We start from the raw sequence: 21,565 nt of genomic DNA on the forward strand, positions 1-21,565 counted from the left end.
TGTGGCACCTGGGGAAGGAGTTTCCCCAAGCGGCTTTGGGGCAGAGAAATCCAGACTTAGGGAAGTACAGTAATGCTATTATTTTAAGGCTTCTTGCAGATTGAAAAGAGGAAAAAAAGTGTGTTTTGGCAGCTGAGGAGAGGTCAGGAATGGCAGAAATTCATTAAGGTCTTTAGAGAAGTGAAAGCTCCGTTAATGCAAATGGGGAGGAGGTCGGTTTAGCCAGCTGGGTACCGAGAAGGGCTCCCTGCTTGTGCACGTGGAGAAGGAACACCCGGAAAAGCAGAGGTCTCAAAGTAACGTGGGATTTATTTTTACAAAGACCAGCATGCAAGGGATGTGTGACAGAAAATCTCCAGATTCAGAGACTCTCTCATGGCTTTGGGTGGTTTGTGCTGCTTGGCCCAAACCCTGGTTCTGGGCAGGGCTCAGCTCAGCTGCCTCGGTGGCTTTCCAGAGGGAACCATTTCTGCAGGTTGAGCAGGAACCCTGCTGGTGAGCAGGACACTGGCAGCAGGTGCTGCTGCTGCAGGGCTTCTCTTTCCTGGTTGGAAACAGCCCTTTACAAGAGTCCATTACTAAAAAGGACATTTCTGTGCTGCGTTACAGACTCCTGGAGCGTCCTGCCCCAGGGTGTCAGCAGAGGTGTGGGAAGGGTGCCCAGGCAGCCGGGTTAGCGCCCAGCTGGCTCCTGCTTGGCCCCAGGTGTCCCAGCACAGTCCCAGGACTACGTTCTCCTGACGTTTTCCACGCGGTAGCTGCTGCGGATGAGGGAGTTCAGGAGCTCCGGGGCGATGCTGTGTGCGAGGAGCGTGCTGCCCACGGCCCGGGGCGGGTAGTGCAGCTCCCGCCGGCGCAGGGCTCCTGCCCGGATGATCTCCAAGGCACACTCCTCCTTCGGGGCCGGCGTGTCCGGGATAACGTGTGACACGGCGCTCACGGCGCTCTCTGGGGGGGGACAGGGTCACAGTGTCAGCTGGGGCTCACTCAGGTGTCTGGGGCACCCTCAAACCCACAAACTCTGCAGATCACACCTGTTTAACAAGGCTTACAACAGTGAAAATAACAATCATAAAATGTTCTTCCCTTTCCACCTCTCGAGTGGCAGCAGGACCTCCTCCCCTGAGTTCTCTGAGAGGACGGCAAAGGCCTCAGGCCACGGTTTTTTAGGAGTTGGGTCCTGTTTCCACAGACCCCGTGGGAGGAGGCTCCAGCAGCAGTGGCAGAGCAGGGCAGGACCAGGCAGGGGTGGTGGGCTCAGCTTGGCTGCGCCTGCTGGGCTGAGCTTACCTGTGTTGATGTAGCCCAGGATGCAGAGTGTGATGGAAACATTGACCTTGTCTATGATGAGCTCCTGCCTCAGGGAGCTGAAGAATCCATCTAAGGCGAACTTGGTTGCGGAATAGGGAGCAGTAAAAGGGCCGGCAATTCTGCCTGGAGCAGAGACAGAGCTGGGGTTCAGCTGCTGGGCAGGCACCAGGCTGCACAGCTCTCCCTTCCTCTTGCCCTGCCAGTAGCTGCAGGGATTTTGGGAGCTGCTGGGATTTAGGGTGTTGGAATGAGCTGTCATGAATGCTTGAGAGAAATAAACGCACACAGGAACGTTTAAAATGTAACGTGGCACAAAGTGCCCCAGTGCAGCTGATACTGCTCCTGTACCCTGCAGAGATGCCCACATTGCAAATGTGTGTTCAAGACGTGAAATCACCTGCACTGCAGCGTGTGAGGGGGATCAGAGGGAGCCAAGACACTGACAGGACAAAATATAAATTTCCCAGAGGAAACTGTGCACCAAAGATGTAAATCATCTGCTGACCCTGAGTCCCAGCTCTCGGCTTGTGGTCCTGACCCTGTCCCTTGACGAAGAGTCTGGGCAGGGATCCCAGGGAAGGGCTGTGAGCTCACCTGCTATGGATGAAACCACAACAATGCTGCCCTCGCTCTCCTTCAGCAGGGGCAGGGCAGCCGTGGCCAAGGCCACGTAGCTCACAAAGTTGATCTCCATGAGCTGTCGGACGTGGCCCACGTCCCCGCTGAAGTAGGTGAAGCCGCTGTGGCCGATGTGGTTCAGGATGAGCATGTCCAGGCCACCTGGGGACACAGCAGGTTTGTCACCTGCACGCCAGGCCCCTCCTGGAGGCCGGGGGTGAGGAGGGGTGAGGAGGGGCAGCTCCACGGGACCTACCCCAGGTGTTCTCAGCCTCCCTGAGCAGCTCCTGGGGCAGGGTGGGGCTGTCCATGGAGCCGCTGATGTAGCGGGCGGAGGCAGCACCCAGCTCCAGGCATCGCTCCACAACCTGGGGGGACAGAACGGGGTGGGATGGACTCCCCTGCACGGGACCCCCATCCCGGGCTGCTCCTGTCCTGGACCAGACAGGGCTGGTGCTGGGGGAGCCCTGGGGTGGCTCTGGAGGGTAGCGGGTGTGCCGGGGCTGGGGTGAATATCCACAGCCAGCCCAGCACGCCCTGCTCGCCGTTTACTTTCTGCAGCTTGGCCTCTGTCCGTGCCGTGAGCAGCAGGTGGGCCTCCATGTGAGCCAGGTGATAAGCCATCTGCTCCCCGATGCCGCTGCTGGCTCCCGTCACGATCACCCGCTTCCCCCGGAGCATCTCTGCGGAGGAGGGCGCCGAGCTCAGAGCTGGCACAGCCCTGGCTGTCCCTCTGCTCGGGGACACTGCAGCTCCTCTCTGTCCCTGCCAGCCTCGTCAGACCCCGCTGGAGTCTGATCCCTAACCCCGGCTTGGGGGGGAGCACCCGACCTGGCCAGGGAGCGGTGAGAGCTGAGCGATGAAAGGATGGAATGTTTAAAGTGGGGAAACTGCTTGTTTCCCAAATAAGTCATTTACAGAGGTCAGCCAGTGTGTCCCAGCGGAGGCAGTGGAATTCCACGAGTTTTCCCTGTGCTCTGACCCCTTGCCCAGGGGCTGGGTGCCCTCCCAGCCCTCCCGCTCTGACTCTGGCAGGTTCCTGTGCCCCTCTGGCAGTGCCTTGCTGTGTTTGTAAAGCCAGTTTCTGCCAGGACTTACCTTCACTGAAGTTCTCAGGTGCTGAATAAAAATAAAAGGCCAGAGCTGCTCCCAGCAAAGGGATGAAAATCTTCAGGAGCAATCCCATCCCTTTGCAGAGGTACAGGCAGGAGGGAGATGGGCCCCACGGGGAGGTGAAGGTGGCTGGAGGTTGCAAATGGGGCCGGGAAGTTTTGAGCTGGTTCTTATCTCACACAGGTTTGCTGGTATCTGTTGGACCTTTTCTTTGCCCTGCCGGTGATTTAGCAAACATTAACCTAGTGAAGCGTGTGGCTTTGGACTTTAGGCTGTCCCTTTGCACCCTTGGCCTGCCAGGAGTGCCAGGTGTGCTTTGTGTGAGTGCTGAAGGCACCGCACAGCTTCCAGCTGCACAGAGTCTGTGACAGCAGTGTCCCCTCAGAGCACACATCTGTGGGACGACTGCACATCCCTCTCTCCCCACTCCACATCTAAACCAGGAGCAGCCCTTCCCTTCCTCGCTGGCTGCCACAAGGATTTACTGATCAGCGCTCCCTGTTGTGCAGGTTCACAGCAATATCTGGAGAGAGCAGGGCTGGCAGAGGTTTCATTTTCCAATCTTTAATGGGGGTTCTGCTTTATCCTCTGGGACATCACCATGGGTATAAATAATACTGGCAGTTTGTTGGGGGGCTCTTACCCCTAAAAACTGCTGAGGAATCCCTGGGCTGCAAAATGCAGTGAAAGAACCAAGTGGATGAATAGGAAAGTTCTTCAGCTGTCCCAGTGTTGTGATAGTGCTCAGTGTCTGCTGATGGCAAATGGGTTTGAGGGTGATTTTCTGACAGTTTAAAGGGCAGGACCCACTCTGTGTGTGCTGCTTTGTGCAGGTGATCTTGGAGTAAGGAGAGGAATTAGGAAGGAATTGTTCTTTGGTTAGGCGGGATGCCCCCGGATCCCTGGCAGTGCCCAGGGGAGCTGTGCCCATGATCAGCTGCGAAAGGCGATAAAACCCCGCCAGCACACGCAGAGCTGTCCGGTTAGTACACTTTATTTAACAATTATTTTAATAATTAGTAATTTTAATAATTGCGCGGCTGGGCGGGGCGAGCAGAGCACGGAGCCGCCGCTGCAGGGCCCGCTCTGTCCCTGCGGGTGCCGCCAGCGCATCACGGACCGGGGCTGGCGGTGCCGACAGGACCGGGGGGTGCCCGGGGACCCTCTCGGTGGCGGTGCCGGACAGGACCTGGGGTGGCGGTGCCGACAGGACCGGGGCTGGCGGTGCCGACAGGACCGGGGGGTGCCCGGGACCCTCCCGGTGGCGGTGGCGGTGGCGGGCAGGACCGGAGGATGCCCGGGGACCCTGGCTGTGCCGGGCAGGGCCGCGGGTGCCCGGGAACCCTCTCGGTGGCGGTGCCGCACAGGACCGCAGATGCCCGGGACCCTGGCGGTGCCGGACAGGACCGGAGGATGCCCGGGGACCCTCTCGATGGCGGTGCCGGACAGGACCGGGGGGTGCCCGGGGACCCTGGCGGTGCCGGTGCCGGGGAGAACCGGGGGGTGCCCGGGAACCCTCGCGGTGCCGGTGCCGGACAGGACCGCAGATGCCCGGGGACCCTGGCGGTGCCGGACAGGACCGGAGGATGCCCGGGGACCCTGGCGGTGCCGGGCAGGACCGCTGGTGCCCGGGAACCCTCTCAGTGGCGGTGCCGGACAGGACCGGAGGATGCCCGGGAACCATCGCGGTGCCGGTGCCGGTGCCGGACAGAACCGCGGGTGCCCGGGACCCTGGCGGTGGCCGCGGCTCAGTGCGGCGGGCGGGGGGCGCCGGGGGGCGCGGGCAGGCGGTAGCGGCTCCGCACCAGGTAATCGAGCAGCTCCGCGGCGCAGTCCCGCAGCAGCAGCGGCAGCCGTGTGGAGCTGTAGCGGTAGTAGAGCTCCCTCCGGCGCAGCGCTGCTCCCTTGAGGATCTCCAGCGCGCACTCGTCCCGCGGTGCCGGCCGCTCCCGCAGCACCTCCGCGGCAGCGCGCACTGCGCGCTCTGGGGACCGGGTCAGAACCGGGGACCCCCGGGGATGCGGGGACCCCCGGGGATGTGGGGAACCCCGGGGATGCGGGGATCCCCGGGGATGCGGGGACCCCCGGGGATGCGGGGACCCCCGGGGATGTGGGGACCCCCGGGGATGTGGGGAACCCCGGGGATGCGGGAGAGTGGGCACCCGAGGGGATGTTGGGCTGTGCCAGCCTGTAAACCCGGGTTTATGTGGCGTGGGGAAGTAAATGAGTTTTGAGGCTGTTTTTTGGTGGCAGAGATTTTTGGGATACCCCAGAGATGCTGCAGCAGTGGGAAAGGGTGGGGTGGTGGCAGAGGAGGGCGGGAGAAGGAGCCGGGAGGGGGATGCTCAGCCCTGAGCAGGGACAGAACAGAGCTGCTCTTACCGGTATCGATGAAGCCGAGGATGCAGAGCGTGATGGAAACATTAATGTTCTGAATGGTGAATTCCTGCCTCAGGGAGCTGAAAAATCCATCCAGGGCAAACTTAGTCGCAGAGTAGGGGACGGTAAAGGGAAACCCGACTTTACCTGGACACAGAGCGAAGTTCTGTGTTAGCACTCGAGGCTGCTCTGCCTGAGCCTCTCTTTTGCCCTTCATCAGAGACAGTATTTTACCCAAAGGGAATCTGCAGTGAAGTGTCATCCTGGCACCTGAACAGCAGCCTTACAAATATTCTTGTTGGCTTCCAGCTCTTAAGGCCAAAGCCATGGCTCACATCTCTGCTCAGGGCAACCCACAAAACCCTCAGAGGGGAAAGACAGAGCAAAGTTGAAACTCTTGTCTCTGGCCACCGAGCTGATCACCAGAACACTGCCCAATGTATGGGGTTAAACTGCAGCACTGGTCAAAAACCAAAACGGGGCGATTGGATTGAGTGGAAAACAAATTCCATCAAGAGAATTGATGGGCACTGGGGCTGGTTTAGGTGGGGTTTTAGTGTGAAGTATTTATGGCTCCTGTAGGACACCTGGGGTCTCTGTGTGTGCTCTGACAAATGAGCCCAGGTGCCTTTGGAGTGGGTCCCTGGTGACACTGCCCACTCACCTGCCATGGATGAAACCACCACAATGCTGCCCTCGCTCTCCTTCAGCATGGGCAGGGCTGACGTGGTCATGGCCACGTAGCTGAGGAAGTTGATTTCCAGGAGCTTTCGGACGTGCTCAACGTCCCCATCAAAAAAGCCAAAGTAGGATGCACCGACGTGGTTCAGGATCAGCATGTCAAGGCCTCCTGTAAACAGAAAAATGGGCATTAGTGCTGGGGGGGAGAGGGCTGCAACAAGCAAAACATTTTCTGGGAGCAGAGTAAGTGTAATCCAAGGAAATCAGGTTTTTGGGTCAGAGCTGTGGCCTGTTATCTCCAGAGCAGGGATACAGCCTGGATGGTGGCTGCCAGTAAATATTTTGTTGTGATATATTTTTGTAGTTCAACATGCAAATCCCATGGCCCAAGGGAGATCACCCCTGAATTGCCTGTGGGCCGGGGAGGGAGGGGAGTGCTCCACACGGAGCTGGGCTGGTGCATTTCTGAGCCGTGACCCATGGCCGCAGTGGCCGGGGCCACCGGATCCTCCAGACCCCGGCAGCGGGCTGATGAAATCCGGGGCTGTGATACTGCAACAGGCTGCCAGGAGCCCACAGAGCTGAAATCGAGAGCGCAGTTCAGTTTGAGAGGCAGCAATGCAGGCAGAGGAGCAGGGCTGCAAAGGGCAGAATCAGGGGGGAATTTTTCCCGTCTTGCCCCATCTCCCTCACTTTTATTTCGCACGTGGCAAAAAGCACGGCCAGGCCGAGCTGCTGGCGCTGTGCAGAGCAGGTTGCAGACGTACCCAGCGAGGTCTGGGCCTCCCTCACCACGTGCTGGGCGAAGGCCGTGTCCTCCATGGTGCCGCTGACGAACCGCGCCGAGGCTGCTCCCAGCTCCAGGCACCTCCGCACCACCTGCACGACAGCGCGCTCAGCAGCCCCCTCCCCACCCACCCTGAGCTCCCTGGCGTATTCCCCACCTCAAACCAGCGCTTTGGGGCTTTGGGAGTGTGTTTGGAGCCTTGGGAGCTTCAAGGGGAGCGTGGAAGGTGATTCCCTGGGTGAGCGCGTTACCCGGGGCGGTCTGGCTGCTGCCGCGTGCAGGCTGAGCTGGAATTGCGGGTGTGCAGGGGAGCAGGAGCCTCAGCCCCGTGGAATGAGGGTGTGTGGGGATGTGTGTGCATCACCTCGGACACGGGAACGTGCAGGGTGCTGCAGGAGGGGATTGCTGGGTGTGCAGAGCTCCCAGAGCACGGCAGGGCTGTGGCCATGTGCCTGTGCCTGTGATGGGGGTCCCCTCCCCGTGTCCGTGAGAGCCCTGGAGTCACCGTGTGAGCCCTGCCGTGTTCATGTGAGCCCTGCTGTGTCCATGTGAGCCCTGCCATGGCCGTGTGAGCCCTGCCGTGTTCATGTGAGCCCTGCTGTGTCCATGTGAGCCCTGCTGTGTCTGTGTGAGCCCTGCTGTGTTCATGTGAGCCCTGCTGTGTCTGTGTGAGCCCTGCTGTGTTCATGTGAGCCCTGCTGTGTTCATGTGAGCCCTGCTGTGTCTGTGTGAGCCCTGCCGTGTTCATGTGAGCCCTGCTGTGTTCATGTGAGCCCTGCTGTGTCTGTGTGAGCCCTGCTGTGTCTGTGTGAGCCCTGCTGTGTTCATGTGAGCCCTGCCGTGTCCGTGTGAGCCCTGCTGTGTTCATGTGAGCCCTGCTGTGTCCGTGTGAGCCCTGCTGTGTTCATGTGAGCCCTGCTGTGTCCGTGTGAGCCCTGCTGTGTCCGTGTGAGCCCTGGCGTGTTCATGTGAGCCCTGCTGTGTTCATGTGAGCCCTGCTGTGTCCATGTGAGCCCTGCTGTGTTCATGTGAGCCCTGCTGTGTTCATGTGAGCCCTGCCGTGTTCATGTGAGCCCTGCTGTGTCCATGTGAGCCCTGCTGTGTTCATGTGAGCCCTGCTGTGTTCATGTGAGCCCTGCTGTGTCCGTGTGAGCCCTGCTGTGTTCATGTGAGCCCTGCTGTGTCCGTGTGAGCCCTGCTGTGTCCATGTGAGCCCTGCTGTGTCCATGTGAGCCCTGCTGTGTCCGTGTGAGCCCTGCCATGGCCGTGTGAGCCCTGCTGTGTCCATGTGAGGGTGTCTGGGCTGGTTACGTTCTGCAGCTTGGCCTCGGTGCGGGCGGTGAGCAGGACGTGGGATCCCATCCGTGCCAGGTGATAGGCGATCTGCTCCCCGATCCCCGTGCTGGCTCCCGTCACGATCACACGCTTCCCTCGCAGCATCTCTGCACCAGGGCACAGCCATCTCAGACACCCAAATGCTATTAGAGAATACCTCAAAACCTAATAAAAACAAATCTCAGAGTGCCCTTTGGAATCAGCCATTAATTGGAAGGTAAAGGAGCCTGCGAGTGCACCCGGCACCAGCAGGGCTCTCCCATCTCCTGGAAAAAGCTGTGGAGCTGCTGCACAATGCAGGGACACAGGGACAGCGCTGGACTCTTCCAGCAGCTTTTTCCACAAGCCAGGGCACAATTTATCAACGCCCCAACTATCCTGTAATAAAAACAATCCACTGAGTGCGGGCTCCAGACTTAAACTCTAACATTTCCAAGCCCCGTTTATGAGCTCTTTTCCTGCACGCAGGAAAATGGAGGGCTCGGTGCCCTCTCCCTCTCACCCCCTGCCCCACCTGCTCCCTTGGGAGGATTTTCTGCATAGTCCTTGCTCAGTTTGCTTTCAAATCTTTGTTAAAGCAGCTTTCCAGTTTCTGCCACCGACAGAGGCTCGGACGTGGCTTGGTCCGAGCTCTGTCCGGTTTCTATCCAAAACACCCAAATGTGCCTTTTGGTAGTTTTTTCCCTAAAGACAGATTCACTTTGGATACTTACCCGGTTTGAAAGTGTCCCTCGCAGAATAGAACCAGAAGGCCAAAACCAATCCCAGAAAGGGAATGAGAATCTTTTGCAACCGACCCATCCCACTGTGGAGTCAGGAAATACAGCGTGAGACAGAAGGAAGGAACAAAAAAGCCTCTGCAGAGCTGCTCCTGAGGGAAGCAGCAATGTGACCCTTTAAAAACCTGTTAGTGCAGGAGCTGCAGCTTCCAAAGCCCTGGAAAATCACGGGTGGGTGGATGGATAAGCCAAGCAAAGCCTTTGGTTTTTGCTCCCTGCTGCTCGGCCTGGCCAGCGGGGCTGTTTGGCTTCTGCCCACCTCTTTTCATATTTCCTGTCCTACGTTAAAATGCAGAATTTTGCACAACACCCTGGAAGAGGTGTGTCTTTGCTGAGCAGCATCAAGTTTCACTTGGAGAACATCAGAGGGAGCCCAGTGCAGGTGGTTAAACATTGTCCTTCACTCCTGTGGGTCCTGGGATGTGAGCTGGCTGTGGCAGGGGGACACCCACAGCTGCTCCTGCCCCTGGGCTGCTCCTGCCCCTGGGCTGCTCCTGCTCCTGCCCCTGGGCTGCTCCTGCTCCTGCCCCTGGGCTGCTCCTGCCCCTGGGCTGCTCCTGCCCCTGGGCTGCTCCTGCCCCTGGGCTGCTCCTGCCCCGAGCTGCTCCTGCCCCTGGGCTGCTCCTGCCCCTGGGCTGCTGGCAGTGGGGACTCAGCAGCACCTTGCACCCCAAGGAGCCCCAGCAATGCTCTGCTGAGGCAGGACTGAGTTTTTAACCTCTTTTTCTGTTTTTTTGGCTGTGAGCAGACGAGGGAGCTGGACCCATCTGTGGGGTGCAGCCACCTCAGCCCCAAGGGGCACGGGGAGGTTTGCAGGGAAACACCAGATGTGTTTCCTGCAGAGAAATCAGTGGCCTTGCTGCCACAGTTCCTCCTTTGGGTTTTGCAAGAGCTTTGTTCTGACTTTTAGATGAATGTAATCCTGAGGAAAACCCACAGAACCCCCTGGAGCTCCTCAAACCTCAGCAGCAGCAAATTCAGTGCTGTGGATCTTGTGCCACAGGGATAAACCATATCCCAGCTTTGGTCTGGGGCTGGGATCTCCATCCCACAGCACCAGTGATGGGGAAATGCTCTGGGAGCTCCTGGAACTGCCCAGCCAGCCTTCTCTGCTGGGACAAAAGCTGTGTTTGCATGGCAGCTGCTCTGTGGTTCTGATTTCTGTGGGCACAGCACTCTGCTTGTCTCTCTCAAACAGAAGCAGATAGAATTGTTTAATGTGTTTTATCCCCTCATATTACATATTTAAAATCCATGTGCTTTAATTCAGTGGTGTGCCTGGTAGTGCAGCCTTGCTGCTGCTTTGTGGATGTCTTTTTCCTTTTCTGCCTTTCCACTCCAGTCTAACTTTCCCTCTGATAAGAAGCACTCAGCCCACGCTTGGTCAGGTAACACCGGTGCTGTCACTGCTTTTCCTGCCTCCCTTTGCTTGGAGCTTGGGTTGTGATCATGGAGTGAAATCAACCATTTCATTCCTTGGCTCTGGAAAAGGAAAGAAAATGAAGTAATTAACTGTATCTCAGCTGGGATCTTGTCTGCGGCCGGCAGAGAGAGAGGCTCTTTTCAAGATATTTTAGTTTATTACTGGCATTAGTAAAGCAATAAGCACCAACCTTTGTGCACCATCTGCAAGTGTCAGGGGAAGGGATGGTGCTCTTTGCTCCGTGGTGGCACCAGGGGATGTGGGGCTGGAGGCTCTGAGAGATCCCAGAGCTGGTGCTGCCCTGCCTTGCTGATGGTGATGAGGATTGCGGGGATGGGTTGGGTTTTGTGAAGCAGCTGCTAATAAAGGACTGAACTATGGAATATTTTGGTCAGAAGTGAGCCCAGGTTTCCTGTATGAGCAGTTTTGGTGCTGTTTGGTGTGTGGAAGGGAGCGGGGCAGAGGTTCTGGCCACAGGGTTTGCTCCCAGCTCCCCTCCAGGGTGCTGCTGCTCCTCACTCCCACTCACGGCTTTTTCTGGCTTCCTTTTCCTGTCTGCAACTTAAGAACTTGTTTTGAACTTTTTCCTGGGGGCGGGGAGAGGGGGGCAGGAAAGGCTGGTGAGGAAGGGTTTTGTGATCCCGGCTGCTCCCAGCCTTGGTGGGGCAGAGCCCGGAGCTGTGCCCAGTGACGGAGCCTGGAGTGAGCTGTGCTGCCCTGCTCATCCCTCCCCACCCTGTGCCTTGAGCTGGGGATGCTCCTGTGGCTCTGCTCGAGGGGCTTTCTGCCAGGAGGAAAGGAATCTGGGAAGGAAACTTGTTCTGCAGAGTGGGAGAGGGGAGCTGGGAGAGCCCCTGCAGGGAGCGCGTTCCAGGGCACGGCTGAGGCTCGGGCAGGTTTGTGCAGGCAGCTCCAAGACTCAAAAACACTTGGCAGCAATCTGGATACTGCTGCTTTTTTTCCCTTTTCTGAGTGCTATTTGGCTTTTTTCAAATCACTGTCAAATCATGGTCAAATGCAGAGGACTTCCCTTTTTCTTTTTTTTTTCCCCTCTCTCCTCTTGCTTTCCTTTGTCTCAAAGACATTAAAATTCTGTCTTTCCTACCCAGCTGTCCCTTTGCCATGAACACAGCTCTAATTCCTTTCTTTACAGACAGGACCATCATGATATAAAGGGCTGCCCTCAGTTCTACCTTTCTACTTTTACATCCTGCAGAAGCCCATGGCTGTCACAGCTACAGCCCTGGAAATGCACTCCCAGTCCCGAGGGAGAGGAGACGATTGTAGGATGGGTTTGGTTTGCTTTGACATCACATTTCTGCTCTCTGCTGCTTTAGAGAAAATAATGTGATGTTTAAGTCATTTCCAAGCCCTCAATCTGTGTTTTTTCCCTATGTGACCAAACTGGGAATTGCTGCCTTGAAATTTCATTGTTGGACCTGTGTCTGCTCTGAGCCTTGGCTGCTGTCCATGTTCCCGGTGCCCTTGGAGCTGGGTGCCTGAGGCTGATATTCTTATCTGCACCCCTAAATTTAGCCTGGCAGCCCCTGGAATATCCAGTGTCCACACTGCAAATAGCGAGTGAGGACTCCATGGAGACATTCTGCTCCTGCCTTTGAAGTGGCTGAGCTGGGAGGGGAGGGCTGCTGCTCCTGAGGGGCTGGATGACAGCTCCAGGCTGAAATCAGATCTTTGAAAAGATGGGTACAGACAAAAACTCACTGGCTTTTGTGCCAGCTGCATTTTTCCTGAGGATTTAATGTACCAGGAAAGTGCCACGTTTACAGGTTGGAATAAAGCAGATTCAGACAAGTGTGAGAAGAACAGAAATCCACCTCATGCAAAGCCAGCAATGTAACTCAGCCCTGGGGCAATGTGTGGCTCTCCCCAGGAGTTTGTCCCTCAGGATCTGTGTTTAACTCATCCTGAAATGCTCCATTTGCTGTCCCCAGCCGCTCCCTGGTCCTGTGTGCCTCATCCCATCTGGTTTCTCTCTGCCCTGCCCCAGTGTTTACCATTCAGCTTTGTCTTTGTGCTTCACCCGGGGGCTGTGGGGATGGTGCTGAGTGCTGGGGGATGCTGTTGTGTCCCTGGCTGTGCTGCAGGTTTGGCTGGCCTTTAAAGATGGGAAGTTTTGCTGAAGCCTTTCCCTGCCCTGTGCTGGGCTGCTCTGTCCCCCATCCCCGCTGGAGCCGTGTCCAAGGGCTCACCCAGTCCCATTGCGTGGCTTAAACACGACTTTACGTGGTCATTGTGGTGAAATGTGTGATTAATCCTCATCTGATTCCCCCTGTGCAGGGAGCCAGAGCTGCCCCAGGTGTCTGTGGTCCCTGGGGAGGTGACAGAGGGCAGGGCTGTCCTGCAGCCTGGGCTGGCCCAGTGGCCGTGCCCGGTGGCCACCTGAGGCTCGTCCCCTGCAGGGCAGCACTGCCCGGGGTGCCTGCTGGAGCGGGGCTGGCCTTTGGCTGTCTAATCCCCTTAGCTGTCTTAGCAGCAGCTATTTTGACTGCTCACAACCCTCTTTGCCTTAAGCCCGTGACCCCGGGGTCGGAACCCTGGCAAGAGGAGGTGTGGGCAGCAGGGCAGGCAAAGCTGGGGTCTGCAGCCAGGAGTGCTGGGGCCAGCCTGGAGGGCTCAGCTGGAGCCCCCCGAGCTCCCTGTCCTCCCTTCCCGAGGATCAGACACCTGGAGCTTGTGCAGGAGCGCTGCTCTGGGGAGCTGAGAGCTCCCGGCTGCCCTGGGCTGTGACTGTCACCTCGCCCTGACCCTGCTGCAGGACAGACCCGACCTGACACAGCCACAGCTCCCTGCTCCATCCCAGCTGTGCCCAGGGAATTCCAGCCCAGCCTTCCCCGAGGCCCTGCTGGAAATGGAAAACCTCCTTTGAGGCTGGAATGGGCAGGACAATGGACACTCCTCGGCTGATGGCTCCTTTGGGTCTGAATTCTCCTCCTTTCCCATGAACCTTCCATTGGGATCAGTGAGGGGTGCTTGTTCAGCCTTGCCAGAGACAAAAGGGTTTGTTACAGGCTAAATGAAGTAATTCTCAAAGGCTATTTAAATTATACTTTTAATTGAGGAAAAGGTACTTTAGAGTTGATATAAAGCTTGAGCAGAGTTTTGGTGCAGATACTGGGAGGATTCTTTTTCCACTCTGTTCTGGTGACAGAAATCGTTGTCAACAAAATGAATTGTGGGTTATGTATTATGAAAAGGGAATAGTGAACTTCAGCCACATTCTGGTATTTTCAGGTCCTGATCTTACCTTGTGCAGCTCTGGGAGGAGCTGGGCACTGGGTACTGAGGTCTGGCAAGGGATTTTCATTTTCCATGAGCCAGTTTTTGGCCCCCTTGGTTTGCTTTTAGCTGGAGAGAGGCACATTGCTGGTGCAGCTCCCAGTTTCTGTGCAAGGTGTGTATCCTGCTACTCCCCCTGCCCTGTGGGTATCTTTGAGCACATAAAAGAGGATTTTCTGCCCTGCTCAGCACTGGCAGGGCCTGTTTCCCTCCCTCCCCTCTCCAGTGTGGTCAGGATCACTCAGCTGTGGCTGCCTGGAGACTTTATTTGACTGACATGACACAGTCCCAAATGCAACAGATTCTTGCTAAGCCCCAGAACATGTTTTAAATAGGTGAAAGTCCTCGAATGATCCTGGCAGGGCTCTGAGTAGAGCCTGAAGCCTGGAACATTTCCACACCCCCCAGCCTGACTGTGCCATCTCCGTGTTTTTCCATCTGTGACACCGGCAGACGAAGTTACTCTGCACAATCAGGTGTCTGTGCTGGCTTGGTGAAAGCTCCCAGGAAAGGCACGAAGCTTTTGGTTTTGTCTTTAAGATCTTTAGCTGTGCAGCAGCTGGAGCCTGTTGGAGGAGTGCCGGGGCGAGAATGGGGTTTTGATTTATTTTAGAGCAGTTCTGTGCAGACGTGGCCATGGCAGAGACAAATCTGTGCCACTGAACCCAGATAACCCCGCGGTACAGCCCCACCTCCAGCTCGTGTGACACAAGTGCCACCTCCTCCCCAGCTGGCCCCTTCGGGAAGGAGCAGCTGCCAGAGGGACAGACAGACAGACAGACAGACAGACAGACAGACAGACAGACCCCCAGAGCAGCCTCACTGGGATTCATGGGGAGGGGGCAGCCCCCTCCTCCTCTGTCCCCTAAGTCCCCCCCTCCCCACAAAAGGAGCCAGAGGTGTGAGCAAAACCTCTTTGCAAATCAGCACGAGAAGGCTTTGAAAATAAACGCGGCAAGAGAGAGCAGTGGTACCGTATAAAATATTTATTGATCTTGCAAAATGGTGTAAAATGCGTCCGTAAGAAAAATAAGAAACCACGCTGTGCATCGTGCACAGCTTTATACCAACAAAAGGTATTTTTCCCCACTGCTGCACAGCAGCAAATAAAACCCTTCACTTCTGGCGAGTCTCACACGTGCAGCATCCTTCAGCCGAGCGTTCTCTTGGTGCTGGGAGCAGCTGTGCGGGCAGAGTCTGTGCGGTGCTGGGCCGGCCTAGGACGCGTGGTGCCGGGTCACCAGAGCCCTCTGCAGAGCCGGGGCTGCCTTGGCCTTTTCCAGCACCAAATCCTCCCGTTTCTGCTGCAGCCGCTGCTCCCGGGCTGCCGCCGGCTGCTTCTTGTCCTCCTCGTCCTCCAGCCTGGCCTCGGAGCTGAAGGGGCTGCAGACGGTCTCCACCAGCCCGATGACCACCCCAAAGAACGCCAGCACGCTGCCCAGCATGTACAGCTTGACCATCTTCCTGTTGGGCTTCTGGCTGAGCATTTCCTTGGCGAAGGGGATCAGCTCGTGCATGGTTTCCATCTCGGTTTTACTGCAGTGGGTTCAGGTGTCAGTTCTGCAAGAGAAGAGAGAGGGGTGAGTTAAATCCAGCTGCTGTGGAGGCAGAGCCCTCCGGGCTCCCTGAGCTGCCCGCAGACCCCCGGCTGTGCTCAAATGGGGATCGGGGATATTTGCTGAAGGTTTGCTTCAGGAAAACGGACCCACCGTGTCCCCGCGGTGCCGCAGGACCGAGCAGACCCTGCCCGGGACCGAGCAGCCCCTGCCCAGGACCGAGCAGACCCTGCCCGGGACCGAACAGACCCTGCCCGGGACCGAGCAGACCCTGCCCGGGACCGAGCAGACCCTCCCCAGGACCGAGCAGACCCTGTCCAGGACCGAGCAGACCCTGTCCAGCTGCGGAGAGGGGCACACACTGTTTGTCCCACGCGTTTTGCGCAGCGTCCCCATCCCCTCTCATCCCCTCTCATCCCCCCGCATCTCCCCGCATCCCCCCGCATCCCCTCTCAGCCCTTACCGGCGGTGTTGCTGCTGGGCCGGGCTGTGTTGCGGTGAGCGCTGCGGTGTTGTTGCGGGGCCGGGCTGTGTCTGTGGCTGTGCCTGTGGCTGTCGGTGTCGCTGTCGCTGTCGCGGCCGCTCCGCTGCAGCTGCTGCCCGGGGCCGCCGCCGCCGCCTTTTATCGCTGGCGGGGCGGGCGGGGGCCGGGCCGGGAGCGGGGCCGGAGCTCGGGCCAGCCTGGCCCCCCCCGCCTCTTGGCAGGTCCTGCCTCTAATCCGGCCAGACGGAAAAAAAAAACGCTTTTTTTTTATTTATTAATTTTATTTTTTTTTTAAACCCTTTCCTCCCCACCTCTGTAAAAATTTTATTCTTATTTTTCTTTTTATCTCCTCCTTCCATTTCTCCTTCTATTCCTCATTCCATTTCTTTCTCCTTCCGTTTCTCCTCGTGTTTTCCTATCCCTCCTTCCATTTCTCCTTTTTCTCTCAAAACACTTGTGTTTTTACCCCCTCCAAACAAAAAGAAATCCCCATAATCGTCTCAGTCTAATTCTCCAACCAGAGATCTGATGCCTGGCTTGCTGTGCAGCTCTGTACCTGCTTCAGCAATCAATATTTGATATGTTCATAGAAGCTTTGCTGTTTGCCTGGGAGGGAGGGACAGGGTCTGTATCCACAGCTCCCAGAACAGGGCAGCGTTTGGATCCAGCTCCGCAAAATGTCCCTGCCCTGCTGCCATTCCCGCGGGGGAGGGGGCGAGAAAATGCAGAAAATGCAGAAAATGCAGAAAATGCGGCGTCCCCCAGGCCGAGTGTGCCGGTGTTTGTGCGAGGTGTCTGCAGGTGATTCTGCAGCCCCACGGACCCCGATTTCCTGGCAGTGACACAACTGGAAACTCCAAAGCCGGAGGAAGTTACATCAATTTAGGACCCATCCTTCACTTTCCCTGCACTTGAAGCTGAATCTGTGTCACCCCCGTGTGTCACCCCCGTGTGTCACCCCCGTGTGTCTCTCCTGTGTCACCCCCGTGTGTCGCTCCTGTGTCACCCCCGTGTGTCGCTCCTGTGTCACCCCCGTGTGTCGCTCCTGTGCCACCCCCGTGTGCCACCCCTTGTGGCACCTGCAGGTCGCTGCTGTTTCACCCTGGCCAGCAGCAGGAGGCTCTGCTTGCCTGGCCCGCAGCCAGGGATTGTTGCACCAATAACCCCCGGCATTACTGATGGTGCAAGAACGATTGCATCATCATCATCATCATCATCATCATCACCATCTGCTCGGGCTGCAGGGTCCGGCTCTGGCTGCAGGAATCCCGTGCATTCCATGCACATCCCAGCAGCTGCTGAGCCCAGAGAGCTGCTCAAGCCACAAGAAGTTGTTGGGATTTGCAGCAGACGATGCGCTCAGGGACAGATCTCTTGGCTGATCCATGTGGCTGAGATGATGGGGATTGCTCTGCTGGGCAGTGTATAGACATTAAAATATAAACTGATGTTGTTGCAGCAAGTTTAGGGAGAGGTTGGTGCACGTGGAAGGAGGAAAAGCTCAGAGGGAGCCTTCAAAGGATGCTCTAAAGGAGCCTGGATCCCCAGAGAGGCGCAGGCAGCCCCCAGAGCACCTGGAGATGAAGGGAGCTTGTCCCCAGAGCAGGGAGGGAAGGAGGGGGGTTCCCTTAGCCCTGTCCCCAGCAGACAGGTCCTGTGGCACAGGGGATGTGGATGTGATGGCCCCGAGCTGGGCTTTGCCTCAGCCCACGCAGGGGAAGCTCTCTGAGAAGGAAATATGTTGTGAAGGGCACGGCTGGTGCTGTGTGTGCCCCTCCTGCCCCTGCAGGTGAGGAATGTCCTCCTTCCTCCCTCCTCCCTCCCCTGCCTCCTCCTCCTCCTCTCGGTTCCCTGCTGCTGACCCGCCCCAAAAGGTTGAATTTGTGGGGTTTTCCCCTGGTGGGTTTTGTGGGGCACTGAGTCAGCCCTGGCTCCTCACATCCCGCACGTCCCGCAGCACAGCGCTCCAAGGAAATGCTTTTCTGCTGAAAATTCGGGTTTTTTTTTTGCAAGTTTTGAGTCTGCTTAGGAAATTGTATTGCAAGACCGGCTGTAAAAGTTGCTAAAGACTTGTCTATCCCTCCTCAGCGTCTGGGGTTTTTTACTTTAAATAAAGGGTCCTTATCTTCCCTGCCAACTTGGCAGCCGAGGGTGCAGCTGATTCCTGAGTTCGGGCTGTGTTTTCTCTCTTCTGCAACACTCAGAAAAATGCCCTTTGGAGAAAAGCTAGCTGGAGGAGACAGCGAGCAGACAGGGGAAGCTCCAGGTCAGCTCTCCCCCCTCCGGCTCTTTGGGGTCCCTGCGCTGACCCTTCCCAGCCCCCAGGGCAGCCCCGGCAGCAGCGCCTGAGCCGCACCCGCCCCTGACACAAAGGCCACTGGGAACTGCTGGAACCGTGACATTTCACCTAGAAAATCCATTTTTGGTTGGTTTTGGTTTTTTTCCAGGCAGGGGTTTTGTTGCCTGCTGAACCTGATGTTTGCAAGTCTTTTCCTGAGGGCTGTGAAGGGTATTTTTGTTCATTAAACACTGATGGAGGTGTGCATGCATTCCCAGTGTACCGAGAGCTGAAGCTTTTGGGATAACACAGAGCTCAGGATAATTTTGAGCATTAACCAATCAGATGATAATCATCTCTGGCAAACACTTCTCATAGCAGCACTCAGATTGTGTTGATCTAATTTAACAACATTTAATTCAATTTTGGTTTAGATTTCAGTAACAAAGTCTATGCAAGCTCCTTGTGTGGACATTTAAATTTAATTAAGTGTGGATAAAACGATTAATGATTAACACTCAATTAGACTAATTTTAGCTGTTGCAAATCTTATTTCGGGGAGTCTGTGCGAGGATTTTGTCAGGTTTAATCACAACTTCGATTAAACAGGGCTTTGTGGCTGGGGCAGCTGCAGGAGTTGAACGTCATCGTCATCGGGGGGAAGAGCAAAGCAACGTCAGCAGCCACAGCTTAACCTCAATCTCGCAGGGAGGGGAGGCTGGGATGGGGATGAGGAGGGGATGAGGCTCCTCAGCTCGTGGGAATCTGCTTGGCCTTGTCTGGAGGAGGGTGCAGGTGATGCTGAGCTGCAGCCGCCGCTGCCAAGCCTGATCCTGCCCTGGCTCTGTGCGGGGAGAACCAGGGGGATGCTCTTGGGATGGAGCAGTGGCAGAGCTGTTCTGGCTGGAGTGAGGAGAACCAGGGTGATGCTCTCGGGATGGAGCAGTGGCAGAGCTGTTCTGGCTGGAGTGAGGAGAACCAGGGGGATGCTCTCGGGATGGAGTGCTGGCAGTGCTGTTCTGGCTGGAGTGAGGACAGGAGAACCAGGGTGATGCTCTCGGGATGGAGCAGTGGCAGAGCTGCCCTGGCTGGAGTGAGGAGAACCAGGGGGATGCTCTCGGGATGGAGCAGTGGCAGAGCTGCCCTGGCTGGAGTGAGGAGAACCAGGGCAATGCTCTCAGGGTGGAGCAGTGGCAGAGCTGTTCTGGCTGGAGTGAGGAGAACCAGGGGGATGCTCTCAGGATGGAGCAGTGGCAGAGCTGCCCTGACTGGAGTGAGGACAGGAGAACCAGGGGGATGCTTTTGGGATGGAGCAGTGGCAGAGCTGTTCTGACTGGAGTGAGGACAGGAGAACCAGGGGGATGCTTTTGGGATGGAGCAGTGGCAGAGCTGTTCTGGCTGGAGTGAGGACAGGAGAACCAGGGCAATGCTTTTGGGGTGGAATGCTGGCAGAGCTGCCCTGGCTGGAGTGAGGACAGGAGAACCAGGGGGATGCTTTTGGGATGGAGCAGTGGCAGAGCTGCCCTGGCTGGAGTGAGGAGAACCAGGGCAATGCTTTTGGGGTGGAATGCTGGCAGAGCTGCCCTGGCTGGCTCCTGGCCCTGGGGAGGGCTCCAGGTGCCTCAGCTCAGGTTTCCCTGTCCCGGGGCTGGCACGTTCCAGCCCGGGCAGGGGCACGGCAGGCGCTGGCCACGCCGAGGGTGCGTGCTGGAGGCTCGGGGAGGAGAGCTGCCCTGAAAGGGGCTGAGAGGGAAAGGGAGCTGCTCCTCCTGCCAGAACAGCCCCATAGGAAGCTCCAGGAGATTTCCAGGACATCTGACCCGCTGGGGCACAAGCTGCTGTAGGTGGTGTCACCCTGAAATCCTGGAGGGAGTAAGGACAGAGAAAGGAAAGGGAGCCCTAAAGCCCAGCAAGGCACATTAAAGGTCTGTCCTATTGAAAATGAGTAAAACAATGCAGGTTTGCTTCCATTAGCCCAGCTGGGCCTGCTGGGCTGGGCCCAGGGGAGCCTCCCCTGGGCTGTGATGGACACAGGGTGAACACAGCTCTGGCCACGTGGCCGGGCCGTGGTGACCTGGTCACGGTGGTGACCTGCTCTGCTGCGGTGTCTGAGGAGCGGCTGCTGCCCTGGACAGGTCACAGAGGCACAGCCACAGGTACCCAGTGTTGTCCTGTCTCCTGGAGGGGACCTTGAGCCCCTGCCTGTGGCTCCCTGGATGTGGCACAGCCTGGGCAGGAGCACTGGGCACAGCTGCTGCCCCTCTGCCCCATGGGCGGGCAGGGCTCGGGCACTGCTGGGCTTTGTGAGTGGGAGCTCCAGGGGCTGTGCCCAGCCAGGGAGGGCAGCAAAGACAGGACCAGCCTCAGGTCCTGGCAGCTCAAAGCCCGTGCACAGCCACAGCTTTGTTCCAGCTGCAGCATTTGGGGGAGGCTGGGGCTGGCAGGCAGGAGCAGCAAACAGCGTCTCCTTCGTGTCACACACGGGGACAATCTGGGGCTTAAAGGGGGCTCCTAAATGCCCCATTCATTTAAACTTCTGCCCTGGCTGCTGCAGGGGGAGCCTGTGGGGGGCTTTGCACCAGGGCTGCACAGACCCCTCCATTCCACTGCCTGGAAAAGCCAAAAGGGGAGCTGGCCGCTTTCCTAATGGAATATTTTCCTGTTTAGAAATCGGGGACGTGACAAAAATAACGCTGTTCCCCTGCAAGGATAATTTTCTCAAGGTCCCGGTGGGAAGCGGGCACCGTGCCAGGCTGTGCCCTGCCAGCTCTGCTCCGTGTCCCTGCTCCTGGGGGCTCTGCAGCCCAGCCCCTCCTGCCCCACGGGGGACACGGGGGGTCCGTGCCCACCCATCCTGGGGCAACTCCGTGGGGTGGGGAAAGGAGCTGGGGGGAAAAAAGAAAATTTTAGGGCAAATCCTGAGCCTTTGCTTTGCTCAAGTGGAGTTGAAGGGATCTGGGCCAGTTGCTGTTCTCCAGCGCTGGGCTGGGTGTGGAGCAGGTCCTGAGCTCTGTCCCCTCCCTGGCAGCACGGGCCCTGTTCCAGCTGTGCCCGCAGCTGGCACTGGGCAGGGGCTGCAGGGCTGCACAGGCAGCCTGGGCTCTCAGGGCTGCTGCACCTTGGAGCCAGCTCCCACAGCTATTGCAATTTAAACACAAAGTAGGTCAGTGACGTTTTGGTTCAAAGTTTTATTTGCTCTCAGAGCAGGTTTTCAGAACATGAATTGGAATTTCGTCAGGAATTCCTGAAATGCTTTTAAAGGTAATTAGCAAAGCCAGTGATTTAAATCATCTCTGCTAGAATAAGGAGGTGATTTGCTGGTCAGGTTTGAATTAAAGTGGGAAATTAAAAGATTAGGTGGAGAAAAACTTCTTTTATTACTGATACCATTAATCTTGCAACCAGCTGGCAGGGCTGTCCTGCACCCTGCCGTGGTTTTGCTTTCCAAAATGACCTCCTGTCCCCAGAGCTGTGACTTGCAGCTGAAAGCCAGATCCATCCAGGGTGCCAGGGTGGCAGGGTCA

General features: G+C 57.2%; 4 protein-coding genes across 4 annotated transcripts in view; 1 reads left to right on the top strand and 3 right to left on the bottom strand.

The window, feature by feature from the left end:
• Positions 1-291: 291 nt before the first annotated feature.
• LOC131587743 (11-beta-hydroxysteroid dehydrogenase 1-like) lies at positions 292-3,259 on the bottom strand. The gene is made up of 6 exons (XM_058855959.1): positions 3,028-3,259; positions 2,482-2,612; positions 2,186-2,297; positions 1,906-2,091; positions 1,291-1,434; positions 292-948 (listed from the first exon to the last, which is right to left on the bottom strand). The coding sequence occupies exons 1-6, from the start codon at positions 3,113-3,115 to the stop codon at positions 728-730; spliced, it is 882 nt and encodes a 293-aa protein (XP_058711942.1). The 5' UTR covers positions 3,116-3,259; the 3' UTR covers positions 292-727.
• A 1,480-nt stretch (positions 3,260-4,739) lies between these two features.
• On the bottom strand, positions 4,740-9,294 carry LOC131587755 (11-beta-hydroxysteroid dehydrogenase 1-like). The gene is made up of 7 exons (XM_058855984.1): positions 9,129-9,294; positions 8,938-9,029; positions 8,201-8,331; positions 6,870-6,981; positions 6,086-6,271; positions 5,425-5,568; positions 4,740-5,026 (listed from the first exon to the last, which is right to left on the bottom strand). The coding sequence occupies exons 2-7, from the start codon at positions 9,023-9,025 to the stop codon at positions 4,791-4,793; spliced, it is 897 nt and encodes a 298-aa protein (XP_058711967.1). The 5' UTR covers positions 9,026-9,029; positions 9,129-9,294; the 3' UTR covers positions 4,740-4,790.
• Positions 9,295-14,694: 5,400 nt separating this feature from the next.
• On the bottom strand, positions 14,695-15,882 carry G0S2 (G0/G1 switch 2). The gene is made up of 2 exons (XM_058856071.1): positions 15,743-15,882; positions 14,695-15,283 (listed from the first exon to the last, which is right to left on the bottom strand). The coding sequence occupies exon 2, from the start codon at positions 15,247-15,249 to the stop codon at positions 14,941-14,943; it is 309 nt and encodes a 102-aa protein (XP_058712054.1). The 5' UTR covers positions 15,250-15,283; positions 15,743-15,882; the 3' UTR covers positions 14,695-14,940.
• A 664-nt stretch (positions 15,883-16,546) lies between these two features.
• Positions 16,547-21,565, top strand: part of LAMB3 (laminin subunit beta 3) — a 31,395-nt gene continuing 26,376 nt past the window's right edge. Inside the window, exon 1 of the mRNA XM_058856070.1 lies at positions 16,547-16,564. The gene's annotated coding sequence lies outside the window, so the exon portion shown is untranslated. The remainder of the gene's footprint in view (positions 16,565-21,565) is intronic.

The sequence above is a fragment of the Poecile atricapillus genome, chromosome 23, assembly GCF_030490865.1.
Source record: "Poecile atricapillus isolate bPoeAtr1 chromosome 23, bPoeAtr1.hap1, whole genome shotgun sequence".
Lineage (NCBI taxonomy): Eukaryota > Metazoa > Chordata > Aves > Passeriformes > Paridae > Poecile > Poecile atricapillus.

What these genes read in the sequence shown, in the direction of transcription:
- LOC131587743 (XM_058855959.1), bottom strand. Translation starts at nt 3,115, where the DNA reads ATGGGATTGCTCCTGAAGATTTTCATCCCTTTGCTGGGAGCAGCTCTG. An exon ending in ACCTGAGAACTTCAGTGAAG is followed by an intron (nt 2,613 to 3,027) that starts GTAAGTCCTGGC and finishes CCTCCTCCGCAG; the next exon opens with AGATGCTCCGGGGGAAGCGG. An exon ending in CCTGGGCTACATCAACACAG is followed by an intron (nt 949 to 1,290) that starts GTAAGCTCAGCC and finishes GTCCCCCCCCAG; the next exon opens with AGAGCGCCGTGAGCGCCGTG.
- LOC131587755 (XM_058855984.1), bottom strand. Translation starts at nt 9,025, where the DNA reads ATGGGTCGGTTGCAAAAGATTCTCATTCCCTTTCTGGGATTGGTTTTG. An exon ending in CCGAGGCCAAGCTGCAGAAC is followed by an intron (nt 6,982 to 8,200) that starts GTAACCAGCCCA and finishes GCTGTCGTGCAG; the next exon opens with GTGGTGCGGAGGTGCCTGGA. An exon ending in CCTCGGCTTCATCGATACCG is followed by an intron (nt 5,027 to 5,424) that starts GTAAGAGCAGCT and finishes CCCGGTCCCCAG; the next exon opens with AGCGCGCAGTGCGCGCTGCC.
- G0S2 (XM_058856071.1), bottom strand. Translation starts at nt 15,249, where the DNA reads ATGGAAACCATGCACGAGCTGATCCCCTTCGCCAAGGAAATGCTCAGC.